The sequence below is a fragment of the Podarcis cretensis genome (genome assembly GCF_951804945.1).
Source record: "Podarcis cretensis genome assembly, chromosome: 16".
Taxonomy (NCBI): Eukaryota; Metazoa; Chordata; class Lepidosauria; order Squamata; family Lacertidae; genus Podarcis; species Podarcis cretensis.
The window spans coordinates 42,479,185-42,500,716 of record NC_137186.1 but is presented as its reverse complement, the minus strand read 5'-3'; the positions used below and the strand labels follow the sequence as shown (position 1 = coordinate 42,500,716).

At 45.3% G+C, this 21,532-nt stretch overlaps 2 protein-coding genes and 1 pseudogene across 9 annotated transcripts in view; 2 read left to right on the top strand and 1 right to left on the bottom strand.

The window, feature by feature from the left end:
• The window catches only part of KNTC1 (kinetochore associated 1), a 92,108-nt gene that overhangs the window by 1,701 nt on the left and 68,875 nt on the right, over window positions 1–21,532 (bottom strand). For 4 of the 5 annotated variants that reach the window (XM_079957730.1, XM_079957731.1, XM_079957729.1 and 1 more), the window contains 15 exons: window positions 20,348–20,406; window positions 17,836–18,052; window positions 16,424–16,497; window positions 15,285–15,495; window positions 14,478–14,587; window positions 12,235–12,269; window positions 11,647–11,725; window positions 9,793–9,911; window positions 9,147–9,282; window positions 8,810–8,905; window positions 7,305–7,361; window positions 5,709–5,763; window positions 4,195–4,258; window positions 3,426–3,555; window positions 43–132 (listed from right to left, as the gene is read on the bottom strand). In XM_079957730.1, the coding sequence (XP_079813856.1) occupies window positions 43–132; window positions 3,426–3,555; window positions 4,195–4,258; window positions 5,709–5,763; window positions 7,305–7,361; window positions 8,810–8,905; window positions 9,147–9,282; window positions 9,793–9,911; window positions 11,647–11,725; window positions 12,235–12,269; window positions 14,478–14,587; window positions 15,285–15,495; window positions 16,424–16,497; window positions 17,836–18,052; window positions 20,348–20,406 (1,532 nt within the window). Of the gene's footprint in view, window positions 1–42; window positions 133–3,425; window positions 3,556–4,194; window positions 4,259–5,708; window positions 5,764–7,304; window positions 7,362–8,807; window positions 8,906–9,146; window positions 9,283–9,792; window positions 9,912–11,646; window positions 11,726–12,234; window positions 12,270–14,477; window positions 14,588–15,284; window positions 15,496–16,423; window positions 16,498–17,835; window positions 18,053–20,347; window positions 20,407–21,532 lie in introns of those variants that run through there. The other variant, XM_079957733.1, reaches the window with a different exon arrangement.
• ZNRF3 (zinc and ring finger 3) overlaps window positions 1–21,532 on the top strand; it is a 120,570-nt gene that overhangs the window by 80,283 nt on the left and 18,755 nt on the right. The gene's annotated exons all lie outside the window — the stretch shown is intronic.
• Window positions 2,088–2,600, top strand: LOC307205217 (annotated as a pseudogene). The gene has a single exon. The product of its transcript is annotated as an uncharacterized misc_RNA (transcript).

Here is a 21,532-nt window from a genome sequence, read left to right as displayed (position 1 = left end):
TGTCTTTGTCTATTTTGTCCCAAAGGGCTGAAATTGGGGTACCTGTATGGCAAAGCCAGCTACTATACCCTGGTTCATGTGCTCCTCTACTTGCAGTAACACAGTCCCAAGCTGACATAAGGATAGGAAGCCCTGGTGGGGAAAAACAGGATCAAATCTTTTAAAGCATCTGAGAACAAACAAACATTGCAGAAATATTCTTGATTCTTACAGCACTTTTGTTCAAAGAGGTTGCAAAGGATAATAGCTTCACAAACTATGAAATCCTATATAGGAGCTGTACTGAATATTGCAGCAAAAAGTTTTGCAGGGTCTTAAAGTCAACATTCTTTGCAGTAGAAGCTTTCATGCAGAAGAGGCATTTTTTAAAAATGCTATCACAAACTTGGTAGATCAGGGAAATGCTGTAGACATAGTGCATCTTAATTTCAGTAAGGCTTTTGACAAAGTCCCCCATGATATTCTTGTGAGGAAGCTGGTAAAATGGGGGTTGAACGAGGTAACTGTTAGGTGGATTTGTAGCTGGTTGACTAACCAAACCCAGAGAGAACCCATTAATGGTTCCTCGTCATCCTGGAAAAATGTTACAAGTGGGGTGCTGCATGGTTCTGTCCTGGGCCCATTGTTGTTCAATGTCTTTATAAATGATATGGACGAAGGAATTAAGATGCTCATCAAATTCGCAGATGACACCAAACTGGGAGGAGAAGCTAATGCTGCAGAAGGCAGAATCAGAATTCAAAATGACTGTAACCGATTGAGGAACTGGGTGCAAGCTAACAAAATGAAATTGAATTCATTTTGGGACAAAATATAAGGCTCTGGACTTAGGCAGGAAAAAACAGATGCATAAATATAAGATGGGAGACACCCAGTTTACTAGCAGTACATGTGAAGAGGATCTAGGGGTCTGTGGACCACAAGCTTAAGATGAGTCAACAGTGTGATGCAGCAGGGGGGAAAAGCTAACATTATAGGCTGCATCAACAGAAGTACAGTGTCCAGATCAAGGGAAGCAATAGTCCTACTATATTCGGCTTTTGTCAGACCACACCTGGAATACTGTGTCCAATTCTGGGCACCACAATTTAAGTAGGATGTTGACAAGCTGGAACATGTACAGAGGAGGATAGAGGGCAAGAGATCAAGGGTGTGGAAACCAAGCCTTATGAGGAACGGTTGAAGGAGCTAAGTATGTTTAGCCTGGAAAAGAGGAGACTGAGAGGAGATATGATAGCCATCTTCAAATATCTGAAGGGCTGTCACATGGAAGAGGGAACATGTGTTTTTCCCCCTCCAGCTTTGGGAGGCAGGACTCGAACCAGTGGCTTCAAGTTACATTAAAAGAGATTCTGACTAAATATTTGGAAAAACTTTCTGACAGTAAAAGTTGTTTTGACAGTGGAACAGTATCCCCCTCAGGAGGCTGTGGCCTCTCCTTCCCTGGAGATTGGGTGGCCATCTGCCAGGGATGCGTTAGCTGAGATTCCTGCATTGCAGGGGTTGGACTAGATCACGGGTGTCAAACACAAGGCCCGCGGGCCGAATCCGGCCCGCCAGACCTCGTCATGTGGCCCGTGTAGCCGTGTAGCCCCAGGCTGCTATTAGAAGCCCAGTTGCCTCCCACCCGCCCATCGAACAGGCTGCCAACGAGACGGCACATGCGCGCAACGAATCCTCCCGCTAACTCCAATATCATAAAGGAGATCGCTTACCCTAGCGGCCTTTTTTGAACATGCGTGACGTCGGGCGTGCAACGCGCATGCGCAGATGGGGAAGGATTGGGGGGGAAAGCCCCGCCGTCGCCGCCTCTGCGCTTGCGCGCTTAAATGAGCTTCCGGGGAAAGGAGGCGGAGGTCGCGTGCGCACCGCCTTCCCCGCGCGTGCGTAATAGCCGGCAACCTGTCAGCGCCTGGCCCGTGGCGCCCGTTTGCCGTTGCTGTGGCAGCCGAGGGGCCCTGCGGGAGGCCCTGGCTGCAAGGCCTGCCCGAGGGACGGAGCCTTCCGGGAACACAAGCGGCAGCTCGGCCGCTTTCTCCTCATCGTCGCCTTCCCCCTCCCCGCCTCAGCTGCTCACGCTGCTGGTGATGCAGCTCTGCAGCGGGGACGGGGAGGCGGTGGGCGCCTTGCTGCAGCCCCAGGTGGTGCAGCAGCCGCAGCCACCGTTGCGGGGGGCCTCGGAGGCGCCCTCGGGCCTCATGGTCTTCTATGAGCTGGGCCCGCAGGCGGCGGGCAACGCGGACGGCGGCGGGGGCGGAGGCGACAGCGCCAGCAGCCCTGGCGGAGTCCTGGAGTATCTGGACGAGGAGGAGGAGGGCGGCGCTCAGTAGGGGGGAGGAGGAGGAGGAGGAGGCTGCAAGAGCTGCGCCTACAAAGGCTGCAGCGAGACCACCACGCAAGTGGCCAAGCAGCGCAAGCCCTGGATGTGCAAGAGGCACCACAACAAGATGTACAAGGACAAGTACAAGCGCAAGAAGAGCGACCAGGCCTTGGGGGGCGGTGGAAGTGGCGGAGGCGGAGCTGATGCAGAGGGAAGGCAATTTAAGGAGAGATGGGAAAGTGATAATAAAGAGTGGACACAGATACAACTGGCCCTTTGAGGGTGACCAAACTGCTGATGTGGCCCCCAATGAATTTGAGTTTGACACCCCTGGACTAGATGATCCTTGGAGTCCCTTCCAAGATTCTATGATTCGTGACATCATCTTCGTCACAAGAGTACTATCCTAAATTGACAGGCACAAAATAAAACTAGAGGAAGAAAGGAGTGCAACTTTTTTTTTTAACAGAAGTAGGCCAAAGTCAAAGAAAGAGTGTTTCATTTGTGTACAGAACACAAATACAGTGGTACCTCCTCTACTCAGGTTCACCTCCGGTTATGTATCCTTTGGGATACATATGTGGCAAACCCGGAAGTATTTTTCCGGGTTTTCCCATGCGCACATGTCAGAAGTGCTAAACCGTGCTGCGCGCATGCGCAGAAGCGGCACCTCCGGATACGCACACCTTGGGATCGACTGGAGCTCCGGAACGGATCCTGTGTGCAACTGCAGGTACCACTGTAAATACAAAATCTACTCAGGGTGAATGCGACCTACTCCCAACCCAGAGCTACTGGTGATTTTTTTAAAAAAGCACAAAGGATTGTATAAACGCTTGAAGTGGAACACATAAGGCCTGGGTAGGAATTCCTGGGTGTACGTGTGCTGGGCCCTCCATGTGTTGGACTCTCACTCGCATGATCCCATCAGCCCCAGCTAGACTGGCCAGTTGCCAAGGATGACAGGAGTTGTAGTCTAAACTTATGGAGGGCCACAGGTCCCCCAATCCATCTTTAGTCTAGATTGATACTGTAGAATTTTAACTCAGGGGCTTCACCAACTGATTGTGAAGTACACCAACTATTTGTGTCTGTTTTCACTCACCTGAATCTGCTGAGCTCTTTTCTCAGGTTGTGGAATCAGCAACAGACACCCCAAGGCCAAAGCTGGCAGGTCTAATTGGGCATACTGCTTTGCAATCCCAGTCAGATCTAGATCAGCCACGAGAGGACACCTTTGGGAAGTAGCCATTAAGTGGAGGAAACAGTTATCAGCTACAGTTATTTTATAAATTAACAGAGTAACAACCTTCCTTCAGTGGCCTAACAGCTTGATGCATAAGTGTACACGCTAATTCCATATTTTAATCATTCAACTTCTTCATGATTTAGTTGTTCCTTTCATGCTTTTATCACCAGTGCTTTTTCCCCCTAGAAAAATAGGTGCTGGTTCTCACCATGAGGTTTACAGTAAATGCCACACTTTAACAACAACAAAAGAGGTGCCAACACCCTTGAGGACCCCTTGAAAAAAGCACTGCTTATCACAGACCTGGTACACACACAAAGCCATCTGAAGCTGTCAAATAAACTGCAAGAGCAGCAATGGAAAATTGCTTTCACACACTAAAATTCCCTGCAACTATAAAGCCAGCAAAGCAGGGAAAAGGCTAGCTTTTTTAATTGGCAAGTACTTTCTCCATGATGTGCTAGGTTTTTGCTTTTACACATAGGAGAAGTGTTATTCCCCACCTGTAGCTTGAGGTAGTATGGTCCATTTGGCCACCTCATTCTGCTCCATATGGAGAGTGCTGGAATTTTTAATTCTTAAGGAAACATTGCGTCTCTTTCTCCCACATGAGATGTTTATTTACCTCAATAATGTTCTGAAAGACTCATAGCATGCTTCAAGCTGATTAGCACTCGGTGGCTGTGAAGCTTTAAAAACAAAACAGACACATAGTGAAAGGATTTCTACACACTGAATTTTTGATTTACAGAGCAATTGCTTTCAGCTCTGCAGATGAGCTCATTGTATCCAAACTACCTCTGTGAGAGCTGTGAAGCAGAGCTCCCTCCACTGGCTCTGCTGTGACAGGTCAGCTCCATCAGGCCTCCTCTCCCCACAACTGTCATCTGGGGCAGCCATCAGTGGGAGAGCTTTGCTGGAGGCCCAGCTCCTTCAGGCACCTCCAGCCCCTGAACTGTGCCAGCTGGTCTATATAGCAACAACTGTTTAAAGATTTGTGACTGAGATTTGATATTCCTCTTCCCTCCCTGCCCCTTTGCCTGTGGGTAGGGACCATCTTGCTTTGATGGTATATAAGTCATCTTGTTGGCTGAAGAGCGAGATACAAATGCTCCAAATAAATAAATCTCTCTATACACAGTATAGCAAACTAGTGATCTTTGTAATGTGTGACTATTGTAGTAGGATGGCCAGATACCACATAGTATTTAAGCAAGAACAGAAGACCAAATAAGTGAATAAGGCTAAATTGGGGGTGGGGGATATGCAAATGTGAATTAAAAATTATGTGCTATAAGAAACTAAGAAACATTCTGCTGGGTCAGACCAAGAGCCAATATTCCTTCCTCCAGGAGCCAATCAGATGCCTCCAGGAAAGCCAGCAACAGCCCTCCCCAATTGTTGCTCCCCAGCAACTAGAATTCAGAGACATACTGCCTTTGAACAAGGATCTATCACTTGTCCTTTGGGCAGACCACTCCTCCATGATTTTGTCTGATTCCCCTATAAGCCAGTGACCATGAGCACATCCTGTGGCTTTTTAGTACCATGCATTCATTATGCACTGCATGAACAAACACTTTGTCCTATTCTGCTGCCCACTCATTCCAATCCAAATTGTACATTTAAAAAACTTCTCTATAAGTTAAGAATGCACATGATTTGCAATGCATGTTTATTCAAGAGTAAAACTTAAGTTTAGTAGGACTTGCCTAGGAGTGTATATAAGACGACAGCCTTATTCTGCTTTTGTTGGTCAAGGAGAAATGCACTGAACTATGGATTCTATATGGATGCTTCAGTTGTGAATCCTGCACTGCAGGGGCCCCTTCCAACTCTACAGTTCTATGTTTCTATGAGCCCCTCCCCATGGTTGCTGGGAATCCCACTGACCCACTTTCTGGTGCCTGAGATTTCATCAGTTATTTTGCACACGCTTTGAAGGCTCTTCTTTTGCTACCAAACAGGCTAGAATCCTTTTGTTGAAACGAAACCTGAGGTTACCAAGATGCTGAATTCCACATCCACCCTCCAAATTTTGATGGCTTTTCCTTCACTTTACTTGCTCTACCTAAAATGCACAAAAGCATTGAGTGATGATTTAGTGGCATGATTCAAGAGCAAAGAAACAGAACTAACCTGAAAGGCATGGCGCCAGGATGACATTCTGCCAAGCTAGGATGAAGTTTGGAATCTGCGGAAAGTTAAAACAAATCTTCAAATGCCTGAGAGAATGCCCTACTTATTGGTTAGTGGATCCTGTCAAGAATATAGGTTAACGCTCTCCTGATCAGATTTGTGAGACTCTTGGCAAACATTCTTGCCAACTGCTGTGATGTGCAACCCAACTCTTGCCAGAAGTCCTTCCTCAAGGAACTGGAGACCACAGTCAAAGAAGTCAAATCTTCCCTAACAAAAACCACTGTGCAGCCCGTGGTTTACTTCCAGTGTTTTCCTCTCTGTTGCTGGGCCATGACCTTCAACAGGAAAGAGTGATGAAAAAACCACCTATGCCCCAAGACCCTTCAACTTCCTGCTCAGATTCTCAGAGTCCTTTTCTATACATTAAAGGCTGTGTGTGTCAGTATTGTTTGTACCCACATGAATCAGAAGGAAGGGGTTGTGGTCAATGGGTTTTATAAGACATGGCAACCTCTGTTGCATAGTAAATCTTTGCACCTGGAAGACAGCACACCTCCTGGGACATCCTGTTACCTCCACCCACTGCGGCTCTGTCCCCTTAAGTAGGGAGTCACCTGCCACCACTCAGCGGTGTAGCATGGGGTGGGTGGGGCTGAGGGGCCATTGGCCTGGGCATGGTTTGGCGGAGGGGCGCATCACGGCACCTTGCCACGTTGTAAGCTATGGCATCCTTCTCAGCACCCTCAAGCTGGAGGGAGGCTGAGAGGGACACAACAGCTCACAGCGCCCCGCAAGCCCAGTGCCATTTTTGCAAGTCTCACAAAGCGGTACTAGGCTCACAGGGCGCCATGAATGTGCCCTGATTAGCAGCAGTGGGCAGGGGATCCCATCTGCAGTCAGTGAAATAAAAAAATAAACATCAAGCTGCAGGAAAGCAATGAAGAGTGGATTAAAAAGCTTGGGGGGAAATTAAAGAATTTTTGCCTTGTGCACAAATTATTTCGAGTTAACTGCCCAGTAAGTCTCCCTGCAAAGTGCAACCCAGTTATGCTGCCACTGCCAAGTCGGGCTCTTTGCTGCACCTCCGAGGGCAAGGGCATTCAGGCAGGGCCTCTGCTGAAGGTCTGAAAAGTCTAGGGGGACACATGTGGAGAAAAGTGGCCCTTCAGGTACTACAATCCCAGTAATGAAATATTTTACACCTTAAAAATGAGGACATTGAATTGAACCTGAAATTGAACTTGGAGCCATTTTAGTGGGTAAACCATTAAGTGCAATGTGATCTTAACTCCTAACTGGAACAACTTTGGAGCTCCATTTTGGACTAACTGCAATTTCTGAAGAGTTTTAAAAAGGCAACCCCACACATAGTCTAGGTACATAGATTACTAAGGCCAACCAGGCTCCTCCTGTCCAGGCAGGAACACAGCTGGTAGAAAGGCACTCAGTGCTTTGGAGGCAATCGGTAACATCAATGACCTTTTAATATTAAATTAAATATTAAATTGTCTGCAAATAAACAAATTACTACACTCATTTCTTTTTAAAGTTGGGCAAATATTCCAGCTTGAGAGGGAGTGAGAATTCACGCACCTGCCATAAGGAACAGATCCCAGTAACCTCTGTCAAAACCTTCTTCAGATAATGAACCTGAAATACACAAGGCATTTTCCAGGATTGTATAAGTACAGCAAGAGGATACTGTTAAGATGCAACTTTAATGGAGGGCATGGCGTTGTTTAATTCTCTCCCATCTTTATCAGTCAATAGAGGACAACATGCACCTTTTGAGTTTTCTAGCTTGTCTATGAAAACCCAAAAGTTAATAAACAAACATTGACATGGAATTCAAGACGTCCCCCAATGCAATCGTCCCCCATTAATTGGTCTGAGAATGAGACAAATAACCAAATGAGAAATGAAATGAGGCAAATTAGAAAAAAAAGGATGAATAGTGAATAGATTTGTTTTTATCATTATTGTTTTTTAAATTATCCCATCTTTCCTAATACATACAAGGTGTCTTATAACATAAAACATCAACATCAATTCAGACCAGATGGTGCTGGGATGCCCACAGGTGGAACACAAGTACAACAGGCCTCTCCCAACCCAGGTGCTTTGGCAAGAGTTATTGAGAGCCACACAGCTGCTGATTCTGGAGACAGCACACAGCCATTATGATTAGCAGCTAATGGGAGCCTCATCCTCTGTAAATCTGTCTAATCCTCTTGCAAAGCCATCCCAATTTGGTGACCATCACCACATCTTGAGTTGGTTAATTAAATGATGAAGACAGCCCCTTCTGAAAATAAAAAAAATAAAAAATTGTCCAGTAGCACCTTAGAGACCAACTAAGTTTGTTCTTGGAATAAGCTTTCATGTGCATGCACACTACTTCAGATACTTCAGATACTACTTTGTGTGCATGCACACAAAAGCTTATACCAAGAACAAACTTAGTTGGTCTCTAAGGTGCTACTGGACTATATATATATATATATATATATATATATATATATATATTTCAACTGCATCAGACCAACATGGTGTCAGGGAAGAGTTAGAAGTTTCCAGTTTCTCAGAGGGAGAAAGCATTCCCCAAGGGGGGGGGAAGAGAGCAGTGAATCTAATAGAAGAGAACAGGAGGAACAACAGGGAGGGACCGGCTGTTCCCAGGAAAGGGAAGGGTTCAGTTCTAGCTCAGATTGGGAGGAGGGGAGATACAGGCCAGCTCTAGCCAGGAGGGTAGAAAGAAGAGCGGGAAAACAAAGGGAAGGGCGCGTTCGACATTTTGAGAGTGGCTGGTCATGGAGAAGCAGAGCTCAGAAGGGATCTGAAATAAGTGACTCTGAGGAAGAATACTTAAGAACCGTTTATAAAACTGTTTTGTTAATACGCAATAAAAAGTTTTATAAAAGACAAGAAGCGTTTGTGTGGTGATCTGAAGAGGACAACGACCAGGCCTGACACACGGCTACGTACCTGAATCTGTAAAATTTAACTAACCAGAACCCAGACCTGCACTAGCACTAGGGAGCTGTTCTCGCAGGACACCAAAACACAGAGGGACCTTTCCCTCTCCAAAGAAGTCTTACCTTGTTGAAACTAATTAGCTTCTGAAGCAAACCATTCCAGAGTAAAGGATCGTGCACTTTATATTCCAAGCTAAGCTCTGCCACAAGTTTCACTGCCTGAAACCAATGAGTAAATTATTTTATTTTTTATTGAACACCATGTTACTGTGAATCATTCCAAAGCACCAAAGCAGAGAAAACTTTTGCTGTTCATCAGTAACGTAGGAGTTAAACACTTCTTACTCTTCTCTGTGTGCCTGATAATGTCCTGAATACCGCTGTGCATTACAAAAGATACAACATGAGGAAAAAGATATGTGTTTTGTCCCTTCCAATCTCCAACCCCCTGCCGTATTACCATGGGTTCGTGGCTATGGTTCTTCCACAAGCCTTTGATCATTCCTTCCTTGGGAGTGCTATGAAACGTTGAGTAGGTGTATGGGATATTCAGAATTTCAAACTGAGCAAGGAAAATTAAGCATTTCAGGAAATTCCTATTAAAAAGAAATGTGCATTTACTGTAGAGGTTCACAACAGGGAAACCAAAATGCTACAAACTTCTAATAAAGACAGCTGTGTGCAAACAGTCTGTGCAGCCAAACTGAGCTAGATGAGGAACGGTTTGTTTTCTTTCCCTGATCCAAAACTGTGCATGCAGGGCCCTTTTTCAAATGCTAAAATGTCACTGAGTTGTTGCATGGAATTCAGGACCCGGCTTTCATCCATGCACTGGCTGGATCTTAGCTTCTTAAATCTGCCAGTGTGATGTGGTGGCTCTGGTTTAAATTCCTGCTCAGCCTTGGGTGATTGATCTGCCTGCCATCTCACAACACATTCCACCTTGAATTCCTTGGGAGAAGGGTGGGGGAGGCTTTCATGTCTGCAGCACTGTCAGCGCTGCACATGCTGTGGATGGGAGCCAACAAGGTGTTTGGGGAAATTGAATGAAACTTCATCACTGGTTGGCATTTTGTATGTCTGAAGGAAAACAAGACTCTGCTTACCTCACTTCCTCTAGGGGCTTTTTGAAGAGGGTCTCAACAGCACAAGGGTCCGCCAGGCAGAGCAGACACTTGAGAGCCCGGCTTCTGTGAGCAAAGGTCAACTTGTTTACTCCAATAGGCTAAAATAGGGAGGGGGGTGAAAATAATACAGAATTATTATTTTTAAAGCACTGAACTATTAATAAACTATACAGTATCTTTTCCCCAGTTTATTGGCTTTTTTATATATTGGTGCTGGGGGTGGAGGGAGATGCTATTCCTGACTATTAGGCAAAAAGTTCCATTCTTCCAAAGGACAGCTGCCGAGTGAAAATATTGCTGAAACTAGCCCTGCAAGAACCTGTTCACTGAATGAGAGGATATTACAGTTGAAGTAAACTGCCACATTGATGCCACTGAAGACAGTTTAGGATACCAAGTGGGCTAGAGCCCCAGCTCCTGATTCACAGACCCAAACCGGCATTGACCTATCCAGCAACTTGCCTACCAACTGGTTTCAGAGTTCAATTCAAGGTGCCAACTGAGGCCTTTGCCCATGTATGCCTCCCCCAAATTACACAGCAGACGAGGACTTGTTTCAAGTTCCAAGATTTAGAGAGGCCAGGCTGCCAGCTACAGAATGCAGGACCTTTTCTGCCATGGCCCTGAAATGATCTTCGGAGGGATGCCCACTTATCTCCATTGTGCTTTTAGAAATTGCATTCATTCAACCTACTCTACCGCCTTCAGTTGCTGCTGCAGCTAGTTTAAAACCATCAAAATAATGTCTAAACTTGTATGTTATTTTGTGAAATTGTTTTAAATTTTCTTTCATACACTTTCAGTGTTCACTCCCAAAGCTAACAGCATTAAAATTTTCAAAAATAAATAAAATAATTGAAACAAAACAACTTAGGGATTGATAAATTTGCAAAGTTATGGAGCCAGCAGCATTTGTTTTTCGCACCAGACCACAGCTTAGTAAAAGGATAGGAACAATTTGGTCTTCCAGCTGCTGTTGAACTCCAACTTCTATTTGCCCCAGTCAGCCCTGCCAACGGTCAGGGGTGATGTGAGCTGAAGGGCTGGATTCCCCATCCTTGGCTTTGTAAACTTAAGGTCCTGGGCTCAGTCCCCGAAAGCTCCTGCCAGTCAGAGTATGACCAGGTAAAAGGCAGCAGTCTATATTCTTTCTTTGCAAGATACTGGAGGCGAGTGCTCTTGTGTTCAGGTTCTGCTTGCAGTTTCCCACAGGAATCTGCTTGGCCAATTTGAGAACAGGTTGCTAGGCTTGATGGGCCATTGGCTTGATCCGGCAGTCTCTTCTGATGCTCTAGCGCAGTGTTTCCCAACCTTGGGCCTCCAGATGTTTTTGGCCTACAACTCCCATCATCCCTAGCTAGCAAGACCAGTGGTCAGGGATGATGGGAATTGTAGTTCAAAAACAGCTGGAGACCCAAGGTTGGGAAACACTGCTCTAGCTGAAGATATATTTCAAAGCTAGAATCCAGTAGTTATGGGCCAAGAATAGTTTTAATTCCATGCACTGAAGGGGATTTAGGGCTTATGTTTCTCAAACAACAGCCTGCCATGCTGCATGGCAAACCGTTTTTGAAGGAGGTTTCAAGAGCAGATAAGTGTTATGACAAGGGGTAGCAGGTTCTGTAGGTTCTGAGTGAGGAAGTCATGAATTATTTTAGGCCATAGATGTGCTTAACAGTAGCTCTTTGGATCCCGGCCACTGTGTTCAAATTCTAGCTCAGACTTGGGACTCTAGTGCCACCCCCCCCCCCATCAATTAGTTCTGAAGTAGAGAATTTGCACAGCATAAAATGTCTAGCCACTGCATCTATAATACACACACAAATAACTTACTGAAGTTGTGGATACTGTACATTCATAAAGGATTCTCAAGTGGTTATCCACTGGGCCATGCTGTAAGAGATAGAGAACTCTGGAAAAAAATAAAAATAATAATGGGAACTCCAGATTGCACTAAAGTGGTTTGTTTCACTGTGCGTAAAGCTGACATTTTAATTCCATCGTACATGATGAAATCAATAACTTACTGAAGAACAAGTCTTTAAAAGAAAACTGTAGTCAGTGCCAGGGGTGCTTGCTGAAGCCCACAGCACTACAGAGGGCCCACCCCCAACCTCTGAGGCCTCCTGGTCCTGCAGATCCATTTCCTTGCTGTTCACCTGCCCCCTCCAACATGCAAGAGTGAGGGAGACATAGCAGAAACTCCCTCTGGGAAGTTGTGCAGATTGGGCACAGAAGAAGAGGTCCAGTGAGTGGGGGTTACACTTCCTTGGCAAGCCCCTACTCACATTAGGATATATTCCCCAAGGGCTCCCCCAAGCCTGAAGCCCAAGGTAGAATGAACCAACCAACCAACCAACCAACCAACCAACCAACCAACCAACCAATCAATCAGAGGGTTGCATCAGAACAAAGTCCTACCTCTTAAAGTCTTCATCTTGGATATTTTCAAAAACCTTTTAAAAAGATATGGGAAAGTAAATGGAAAGTAGAAGAGGGTGGTTTTGGAAAACTAGCTTTCAGTGACAAAACTGAGATGTTCGGTCAGGCCAAAGCCCAGGAGTTTACTGGGGAAGAGAACCTGCTTAGCAGGTGAGATATTTTGCTGCATTTTAACTGGGGCTCTGCCTTTCTGGCAACTTCCAAATGCTGTGTGCATTTGAGCTGAGTACATCCCACCCCAAACATACATTTACACTTGCAGATGCAGATTATTCCCCAACTGACTGTGTTGTGTTAAAACTAGAAATTGGCACGGCTACGACTGGGTTGTGATTTGCAGATTACTCTCCTGAACACAGAACTCTGGAACTGATCTAAGAACAGAGAATCCCAAATCTTGACATCCTAATCCTCAAAGGTGACTTTCTATGTTTCCATGTTTCCTGAGTCAGACCCCTGGTCTTGTCTACTGTCTGGCTGCTGCTCGCCAGGCTTTCAAGAATAAAGTCTTTCCCAGGCCTACCTAGAACCTCTGCTTACAAAGCAGACACTCTACCACTCAGCTGTGGCTCTCTCCACCAAAGAAAGAGGAAACTTCCAAATAATCCTGGAAATACTCAGGAGTATTCCAATCCAAATGTCTTGCATTTTCCACAGCTCAAAGACATCATGACCACACCTGGGCAGTTTACTCAAAGGGCTTGCAGCTGCATATAATTGACTATGTGGTTTTTAAAGCTTAAAGGTAAAGGTAAAGGTAAAGGTAAAGGGACCCCTGACCATTAGGTCCAGTCGTGGCTGACTCTGGGGTTGCGGCGCTCATCTCGCTTTATTGGCCGAGGGAGCCGGCGTACAGCTTCCGGGTCATGTGGCCAGCATGACTAAGCCGCATCTGGCGAACCAGAGCAGCGCACAGAAACGCCGTTTACCTTCCCACCGGAGCGGTACCTATTTATCTACTTGCACTTTGACGTGCTTTCGAACTGTTAGGTTGGCTCTTAAATGCTATTGTGCTGGTTTCTGGTTTTGTTTTAAATATGGTTTAAGGATTTTGTAATATTTGGGTTTCTACATTTTAATACTGTATGGAAGCTGCCATGTGAGGGTAGGTAAAAGGAGATTTATAAAACTTTAAACGAACAAACTCCTGTGCCCATTGTCGTTCAACATCTTTATAAATGACTTGGATGATGGAACGGAGGGGGTGCTTATCAAATTTGTAGATGACACCAAACAGAGGGGTAGCTAATGCTGCAGAAGACAGAATCAGAATTCAAAATGACCTTAACAGATTGGAAAACTGTGTCCAAGCTAACAAAATGAATTTCAACAGGGACAAATGTAAGGTTCTACACTCTGGCAGGAAGAACCAGATGCACAAATATAAGATGGGGGACACCTAGCTTACTAGCAGTGCATGTGAAGAGGATCTAGGGGTCTGGGTGGACCACAAGCTTAACATGAGTCAACAGTGTGATGCAGCAGGTGGGGAAGCTAGCGCTATTCTAGGCTGCATCAACAGAAGTCTAGTGTCCAGATGAAGGGGAGTAATAGTCCTACTGTATTCTGCCTTGGTGAGACCACACCTGGAATACTGTCCAACTGTCATGGATGCTTTAGCTAAGATTTCTACACTGCAGGGGGTTGGACTAGATGACCTTTGGGTCCCTCCCAACTTTAAGATTCTATGATTTTATGAGATCTAGGCAGTTTCTAAGAATCTAGTTGCAGTGTGTGCCCCTTGTCCCAATCTCTCCACCTCATTGGTCCAGTAATACAACAAGTAATTTGTAAGACTGAGCCCTTTCCAAGGGTGTTGGTGTGAACATATCAACTGATTTTTTAATTTTTTAAAAAAGATAATTAAAAACTAGGAAAAAATGCAAAAAATGGCATTCACACTGATCTGGGCACCATTCATACTTCTCTGTGAGGAAAGGCTAAAGCATCTGGGGGCTTTTAGTTTAGAGAAAAGGAAGGTGGTAGAAGCTACACAGGGGTCATCTATCTTACACCTGGTCCTCACCAAGAGTTAGGAACTGATCAACAAAGTGGAAGCGCTGGGAAATTTGGGAGGAAGTTCTCATGTCCTCTTAGGCTTCGTTATACACAGACAAGGGGAAGCTGAGTGTAGTTGAACGTGCACTATGCACTTTAAGAAGATTGCTACCAATACAGGAGATACAATATGACTGAGTCCTCTTTCTAAAGGGCACACTTACATCTGTTGGTGGCACACTTGGACATAGCCATTTTTCTAATAGCATATTCCGTATTTTCTCCATATCCAAGTTGTTAATTTCAGCTATTTCTTTAGCCATTGCATGGATATCTACACAGAGAGAGACACAGTATTTTTATGACAAAATCCTCATTCCAGCTTGTATACACACTGTTCAGAAGGCACCAGTGCCCAACATAAATAAAATGAGAATGTGCCTTACACCTTCCTATGAACAGGCATCGCAGAGGATCATTGGCAGTTGCAGGCAAGCCATATTTCAAGGAAGCTGCTTTGCCTGATAAGATGCTGAGGACTTCTCCCAGGCCTTTGGCTTTTTAAACTGGGTGGGGGCAGTTATTGTTTTTGTTTGTTTTGTATTGTTGTGTTTTTATATTGTAAACTGCCCTGTGATCCTCTGATGAAGGGCAGTATAGAAATTTAATAAGAGGGGAGGGGGAAGTCAAGTTTCCAGGCACAGTTTTTAAGCCATTGCTCTGTCCAGGTACCACTAGTTTGCCAGGGAGCCAGTAGTAAAAGCTTTAGTCGGTGGGGGAGGGGCTACAAACAAAACACTATTATTTTATTTATTAATGAAAATATTAACAGGCCACCTTTCTGACAAAGGACCTTAGTCAAGCCAATTAATTGTGAAGAAAGGTGTGCAAACAGAGAATCCTTGTGTTGCCTCTAGCCTTTTTTGGTAGCAGAGTGGGAACAGTAGTGTCTGATCCGCAGGAGCGCTGCTTTTATAAGGGTCCCAGGCAAATGCGGGCTCTCACAGAAGGCAAGAGAGGTGTGACCTAACCTGGGTAATTTCTGCCAGATGGATTCTGAAATCTTTCGGATATGCTGCTGTGCTGATAAAGCAAAACAACCAGATTTGCAGGTTTTCCAATGAGCTTCTGATGGCTCTCAGAGTGCAGCTTGTGCTCTGCAAGTACAGCCTCAGTAGCAGATCTCTGGCGTTGCATCTGCAGCTTCTTCAGATGCACTCGGGCCTTTTCACGAGAGTCATCCTTTATCAGAAGACAGAACATTTCATTCACAAGCAGAGCCAACAGGCTGCATCAACAAACAAATGGAAAAACGAAAACAATAAGCTAATAAGAATGGATTGCCAGTAAAACCTGTAAGTTCAACTGCTGCGTGCAAAGCTTGCATCTTACTGTGACAGCTTATTTCAGGTTATTACATATGTCCTTCTCTTCCTGAACTCCCTGAATGCTGCAGAGGCAAGAAGGCACAAACCCACTTCACTGCCTCAGCTGGGCCAAAATACCCCATGGCTTCTCTTCTCCTGGAACTTTCTCCATCTCTCTTTCCCCTCCAGGTACCTTTTTCCTTTGTATCACATCTGTGGTGTGGGCTGCTCTGTGGGGTTCTTTCTAAATGTTCTGCTTTAATATCATTTTTATTGAAGATTTTAACAAATTATAACACTTAAAAAATGGTTGTACAGCACACAGCTTTATGTGCTTTGTAAGGGGGGGAAAACCAACCAAACAAACCAAAAAGCTAGCATACTGTCTGTCATTATGAAAGGCAGCATTTGTGTGAAGAGACACATGCATACCCTGCTGGAAGACAGACTGTACATCTCTGCAAAGTCCCTGCCAGTGTGGATAAGGCAACTCAGTGTCAGTAATGAAGGGAAGGGTTTGTGCCCTATGGCACCAATACCCACCAGTACCGTACTCGACTTCTGACCATAGGAACAAATGGGGAGAGAAAGTAAAGTGCACTCCCTGTCTCCAGTGATCCCAACCACTTGGAATCAAGCCTCCTCTTATCTGCATAGCCACAGCCCCTGGTTCTGTTTCCTGGTCTCACCAGTGGAGCAGAATCTGAGAAATGGCATGTTATTTTACTTATACACGCACATGTGTGTAATTCAAACTTGTTCTCTAAATATTGATAACAGGCTTGTGGTGCAAGAGTTAATACCGTCACATTTGTATTCTTCAGCCATGTTTCAGCTAAACTGCAACAGAATTTCAAAGTCTGGGCCTTGGTGGATCCTGAAGGGAAAAAAGAAAAGAAAGAAGACATTAAAGCACTCTCTCAGTCACTTTCCCCTTCCTCCCTTAGATCTCAAAACTGTTTGAGCTGGCATTCATCAGCAAAAGTCTGGTTGCAATGACAAAGCTTAACTCTGGAATGTGGAAAGTAACAAGGGACCATGAGATAAAGAAGTCACTCAAGACAAGAGGCCTGGCCTGCTCCACCATATTCCTGTATAAGACCTGTTCTCTGTCCAATAGTGCAAAGGCTTTTGCTCAAGTGGATGAGCGAGTTTTAACGCTGTGCAACAAAGAATCCATTGCAAAAGTTGTACAGTGGTACCTCAGGTTGCACATGCTTTAGGTTACAGACTCCGCTAACCCAGAAATATTACCTTGGGTTAAGAACTTTGCTTCAGGATGAGAACAGAAATCATGCTCCGGCAGTGCAGCAGCAGCAGGAGGCCCCAATAGCTAAAGTGGTGCTTCAGGTTAAGAGCAGTTTCAGGTTAAGAACAAACCTCCAGAACGAATTAAGTTCTTAACCCGAGGTGCCACCGTACAGCAGATTGTGGAATCTGTTGTGCAACAAAGTTCAGTAGGCGCGAAACATTTTTCCAGCAGAAAACAGTGTACCACTAAGTAACATATTGGATACAACCCTTAGCAACCAATGGAGTCCCCACAGTTCAAAAAGAGCAAGGACTGGAGCCATGCAAGCGTGTCATGAACTTTCAGGAAACAATATTCACTTAAGAAGGGCAAACAGGTGGGGGTTTGAAGAGGCGGGAGTGTAGGAATCACTCGTCTGCCAGTGCATAAATAATCAACAGGCTCCCTTAAAGAAAATACGGAATGCATTTCACATTCTGAATAAATCAGAACTAGAAGGCATATTGGGAAGTGGCATATCTGAGAGGAAGACCATCTCCTTTGCATGTAGAAGGTTCCAGTTTCAACCCCCAGCATCTTCTTGCAGAGCAAAACAGCCTCATCTGCCTGGGATCCTGGAGAACTGCTATCAGAGTAGACAATGCTAGGCTAGACAACTAATATGGTCCACAATAAGGCAGCTTCCTTTATCCATATGGGCATCAATTCAAGTACAGTGGTACCTCTGGTTATGAACTTAATTTGTTCCGGAGGTCCGTTCTTAACCTGAGGTACCACTTTAGCTAACGGGGCCTCCCGCTGCCGCCAGCGTGCAATTTCTGTTCTCATCCTGGGGCAAAGTTCTTAACCCAAGGTACTACTTCTGGGTTAGCGGAGTCTGTAACCTGAAGTGTTTGTAACCCGAGGTACCACTGTAACTGATGTGCAAAATGCCCTTTTAAAAAGACTATACTCCTCGCTAACCTGCTGGAAGTTCTTGCAAGATCTTGTAGGCGAGCGCTGTAGCCCATTCTGGATTAGCTATAGACAACAAGTAAGACTGAATGGTCTGCATGGTCTTGGCAATTTCCTTGTTAGATGTCAGCAAATATCCTCTTCTTGCCAGTTCCAGCATTTTCGGCTTCAGTTTTTCTTGAAACAGGTGGTTAGCTGCGGATGTGTAGAGGGTATCCAGTGAAACCTTGAAAAAAGAGCACAAAAACTGACAGGGCAGTGTGAGATCTTTCTATCCAACAAACTTAAGGGTATTACAAGTGGGATGCGCAACAAAATGCTTAAGTGTGGGGTTTCCTTGCTCAGATTTCCAACACTACATTCCATTCTCCATGTCCCCTTTTCTACTTCTCCCTCCCCCTGTCAGCTAGCATTTCACAGCTACTGAACACACCCAGTCCTCCTTTGGCTGTTTTGGTATTCCTCCATTTATCTACCTACCTACCTACTGCGAGTCTTGGGCCCCACCTCCAAATATGCAGATACCTCCCAAACTCTTACAAGCAGATGCTGGCTACAAATAATAAAAATAATTATCTCTCCCACCCTTCCTCCTAAAGGAGTCCAGGGTGGCAAACACACCAGCCTTAAAACAATACAACAAAAATAAAACATATCTAAGAACAATCACAAGATTACCAGGAATAGAAATCAAATGCCTGGGTAAATGGGAACATTTAAAAATTCCTCTAAAAAGTTATAAAAAAGGGAGCACACAACAGGGAGGGCAGACCACAAACAGGGGACCACTGAGTAGACCCTCTCACAGGTTAATGCCAACCAAGCAGCTCTTTTAATTGCCAAGGGAATAGTTTTGCTGCCTCTCTGTCCAGTTATAGCCTCCCCAGTCATGTGCACATATTTGAGGTTGAAATGGCTCCTAAACCTGTGAAGCCAACAAGCGCTGCCTTTGAATTCCTTCACAGGTTGGTTGTGCATCCTGCGCAAGGTTTCAAGTCTGCAGAGGGTAAAAGCCTTTTGGCCATAGCAGCCAACTCCTAGGGGCTGGAGTCCCTTCAGTTCCCCCCAATAAAATATTTGAGGGGGCTGCCCCCCTCCAAAGTTAATAGGCATTGTCATTCAAATGGGGAGGGTGTCACATCTTGTGATTGATTATGCAGGGAGGGGCTTGTCTGGGCCCCCCAATGTTTTATTCAAGTTGGCCCCCCTGCTTTTGGCCATCAACAGGCACGTATTTCTGGTTCACACCTTCCAACCACAAGCTTAATGCCATTCTAGTCTTGACTAAGGCCTTGTCACACACCTAGTTCATTGCTGCCACAGCCCTGTGCATTTCCTTCTCTCAGATCTTGATGGCACAGATGCTGGATTCATTACAGCCATATTTGCATGCCACACTGCAGGCAGACATGCCATCCCTCAAGCAGTCCAGCACAGCCACTTTCTCTTCCAGTGTGGGAACACGTCTCTGCTGTTTAGGTTTCCCATCCATTGAGGAGGAAGCTGCCTTGTGTTTGGGGACCATGCTCAGACTGAACCTCTGCTTACTTTCTAACCACCTTCTCCATGCTCACTGACCAGCTGCAAGTGCTCTCCAACTACCTCCCCATTGCTCTCACTCGGCCCGCTCTCTGTCTGACCACACTCAAACACTCTCCTGGGGTGAATGCAATGGCTGATAGGCTTGCCAATAATTTTTCCTGCTCTTCCGCCCCCTTTTGACATTTTTCTTCTGTTTCCCCCCTATTTTTTCCATTCTTTTCTATTTGTTTGTTTGTTTTTCAGACATGCACGTAAGATTACAATTGTGTTAAGTAAATTGAGTGTAAATTGCAGGCTTTGGCTTCCAAGCGGTTTATGGCTTAGTGCACTAATACTAAACACCTTAAATTGGGGAGATGATGTGAAAAAAGGATCTTCTAGATATGTCAGTTCTATACTTTCCACCTCACTCTCTCACCATTTGGTCATATTCTAATGTAGCCAAGGAATAAAACTCAGACCATACCGATGAAGGGGCTGGCTTGTCTGGAGATACCATTGGTTTAGACCCCATCTGAATGGCATCCCTGAATGCCCTTGCCACTCTCTCCTGTGGGGGAGGAGTAAGTCCATTTTGGTTGCCCTCCTCTGGACACGTTCCAGTTTGTCAGTGTCCTTCTTGAACTGTGGTGCCCAGAACTGGGACACAGTACTCCAGGTGAGGTCTGACCAGAGCAGAATACAGTGGCACTATTACTTCCCTTGATCTCGATGCTATACTCCTATTGATGCAGCCCAGAATTGCATTGGCTTTTTTAGCTGCCGCGTCACACTGTTGGCTCATGTCAAGTTTGTGGTCAACCAAGACTCCTAGATCCTTTTCACATGTACTGCTCTCAAGCCAGATATGCCTGCCTTTCATGAATTTACCTAATCTGCTTTTAGAAAGATGCCCCCTAAGTTTGCGTTGCGTTCATCTCATCTTGCAACAAGCTAATTCCACAAGTTAAAACAAGATCAAAAATATGCTCATCATTACCTTCAAAAGTTTGGAGATCAAGAGAATTTTTGGGAATGATTCCTCACTGAGCTCTGGATCTACAAAAAGAAAAGCCATAAATGATTTTCCAAATGCTATCAGAAAACAGAAAATGGCTCTTACCATGAATTTTGAGAAGGTTTGAGAAGCAGACTCAAGGATATTCAATTGATGGGATGACTCCTCTTCCCACTGACTCAGACAGGCTGAGTTCTTTCACACGTTTCGTCTCCCCAACCAGGGGGAGAAGTAATCTTGCCTCCAGATCAACAGGCAGAGCTACGGATGACCCCTCAACACTAACATTTTTATGGCACAGCACCACAGAGCCATGCCAATTATTCAATAATAATAATAATAATAATAATAATAATAATAATAATAATAATTTTTATTTATATCCCGCCCTCCCCAGCCGAAGCCAGGCTCAGAGCGGCTAACATCAAATGTTTAATACATTAACATAAGATCAGACAATCAATTAAAATACATCCTCAAATCAGATCAGGATCAGAATAAAATCCAATCAGATGGCAACCCGCAGATTAGGGTTGGGGACCTTCAATGCTCACCAGGCCCAACTGTTTGTGCTGAACTTATATGGGCCTGTGAGAAAAATTGGGTGGCCACTTTCATGCAAGTTCTTATGAAAGGGGAGAGGGAGTCAGACTGAACCCTGACCAAAGGCCTGGCAGAACAGCTCCGTCTTGCAGGCCCTGCGGAAAGATGTCAAGTCCCGCAGGGCCCTAGTCTCTTGTGACAGAGCGTTCCACCAGGTTGGAGCCACAGCCGAAAAAGCCCTGGCTCTAGTTGAGGCCAGCCTTACCTCTCTGTGGCCTGGGACCTTCAAGATGTTTTTATTTGAAGACCGTAAGGTCCTCCGTGGGACATACCAGGAGAGGCGGTCCCATAGGTACGAGGGTCCTAGGCCGTATAGGGCTTTGAAGGTTAAAACCAGCACCTTAAACCTGATCCTGTACTCCACCGGGAGCCAGTGCAGCTGGTATAGCACCGGGTGAATGTGATCTCGCAGCGAAGACCCCGTAAGGAGTCTCGCTGCGGCATTCTGCACCCGCTGGAGTTGGGGGAACTTTCCGCAGGGCCCCATAGGCTTGCCAATGCAGTGCTTTTTTCTAGAAAAAAAGGTGCTGGTACTCACCATTAAGTTGTTACAGAAGTGCCACA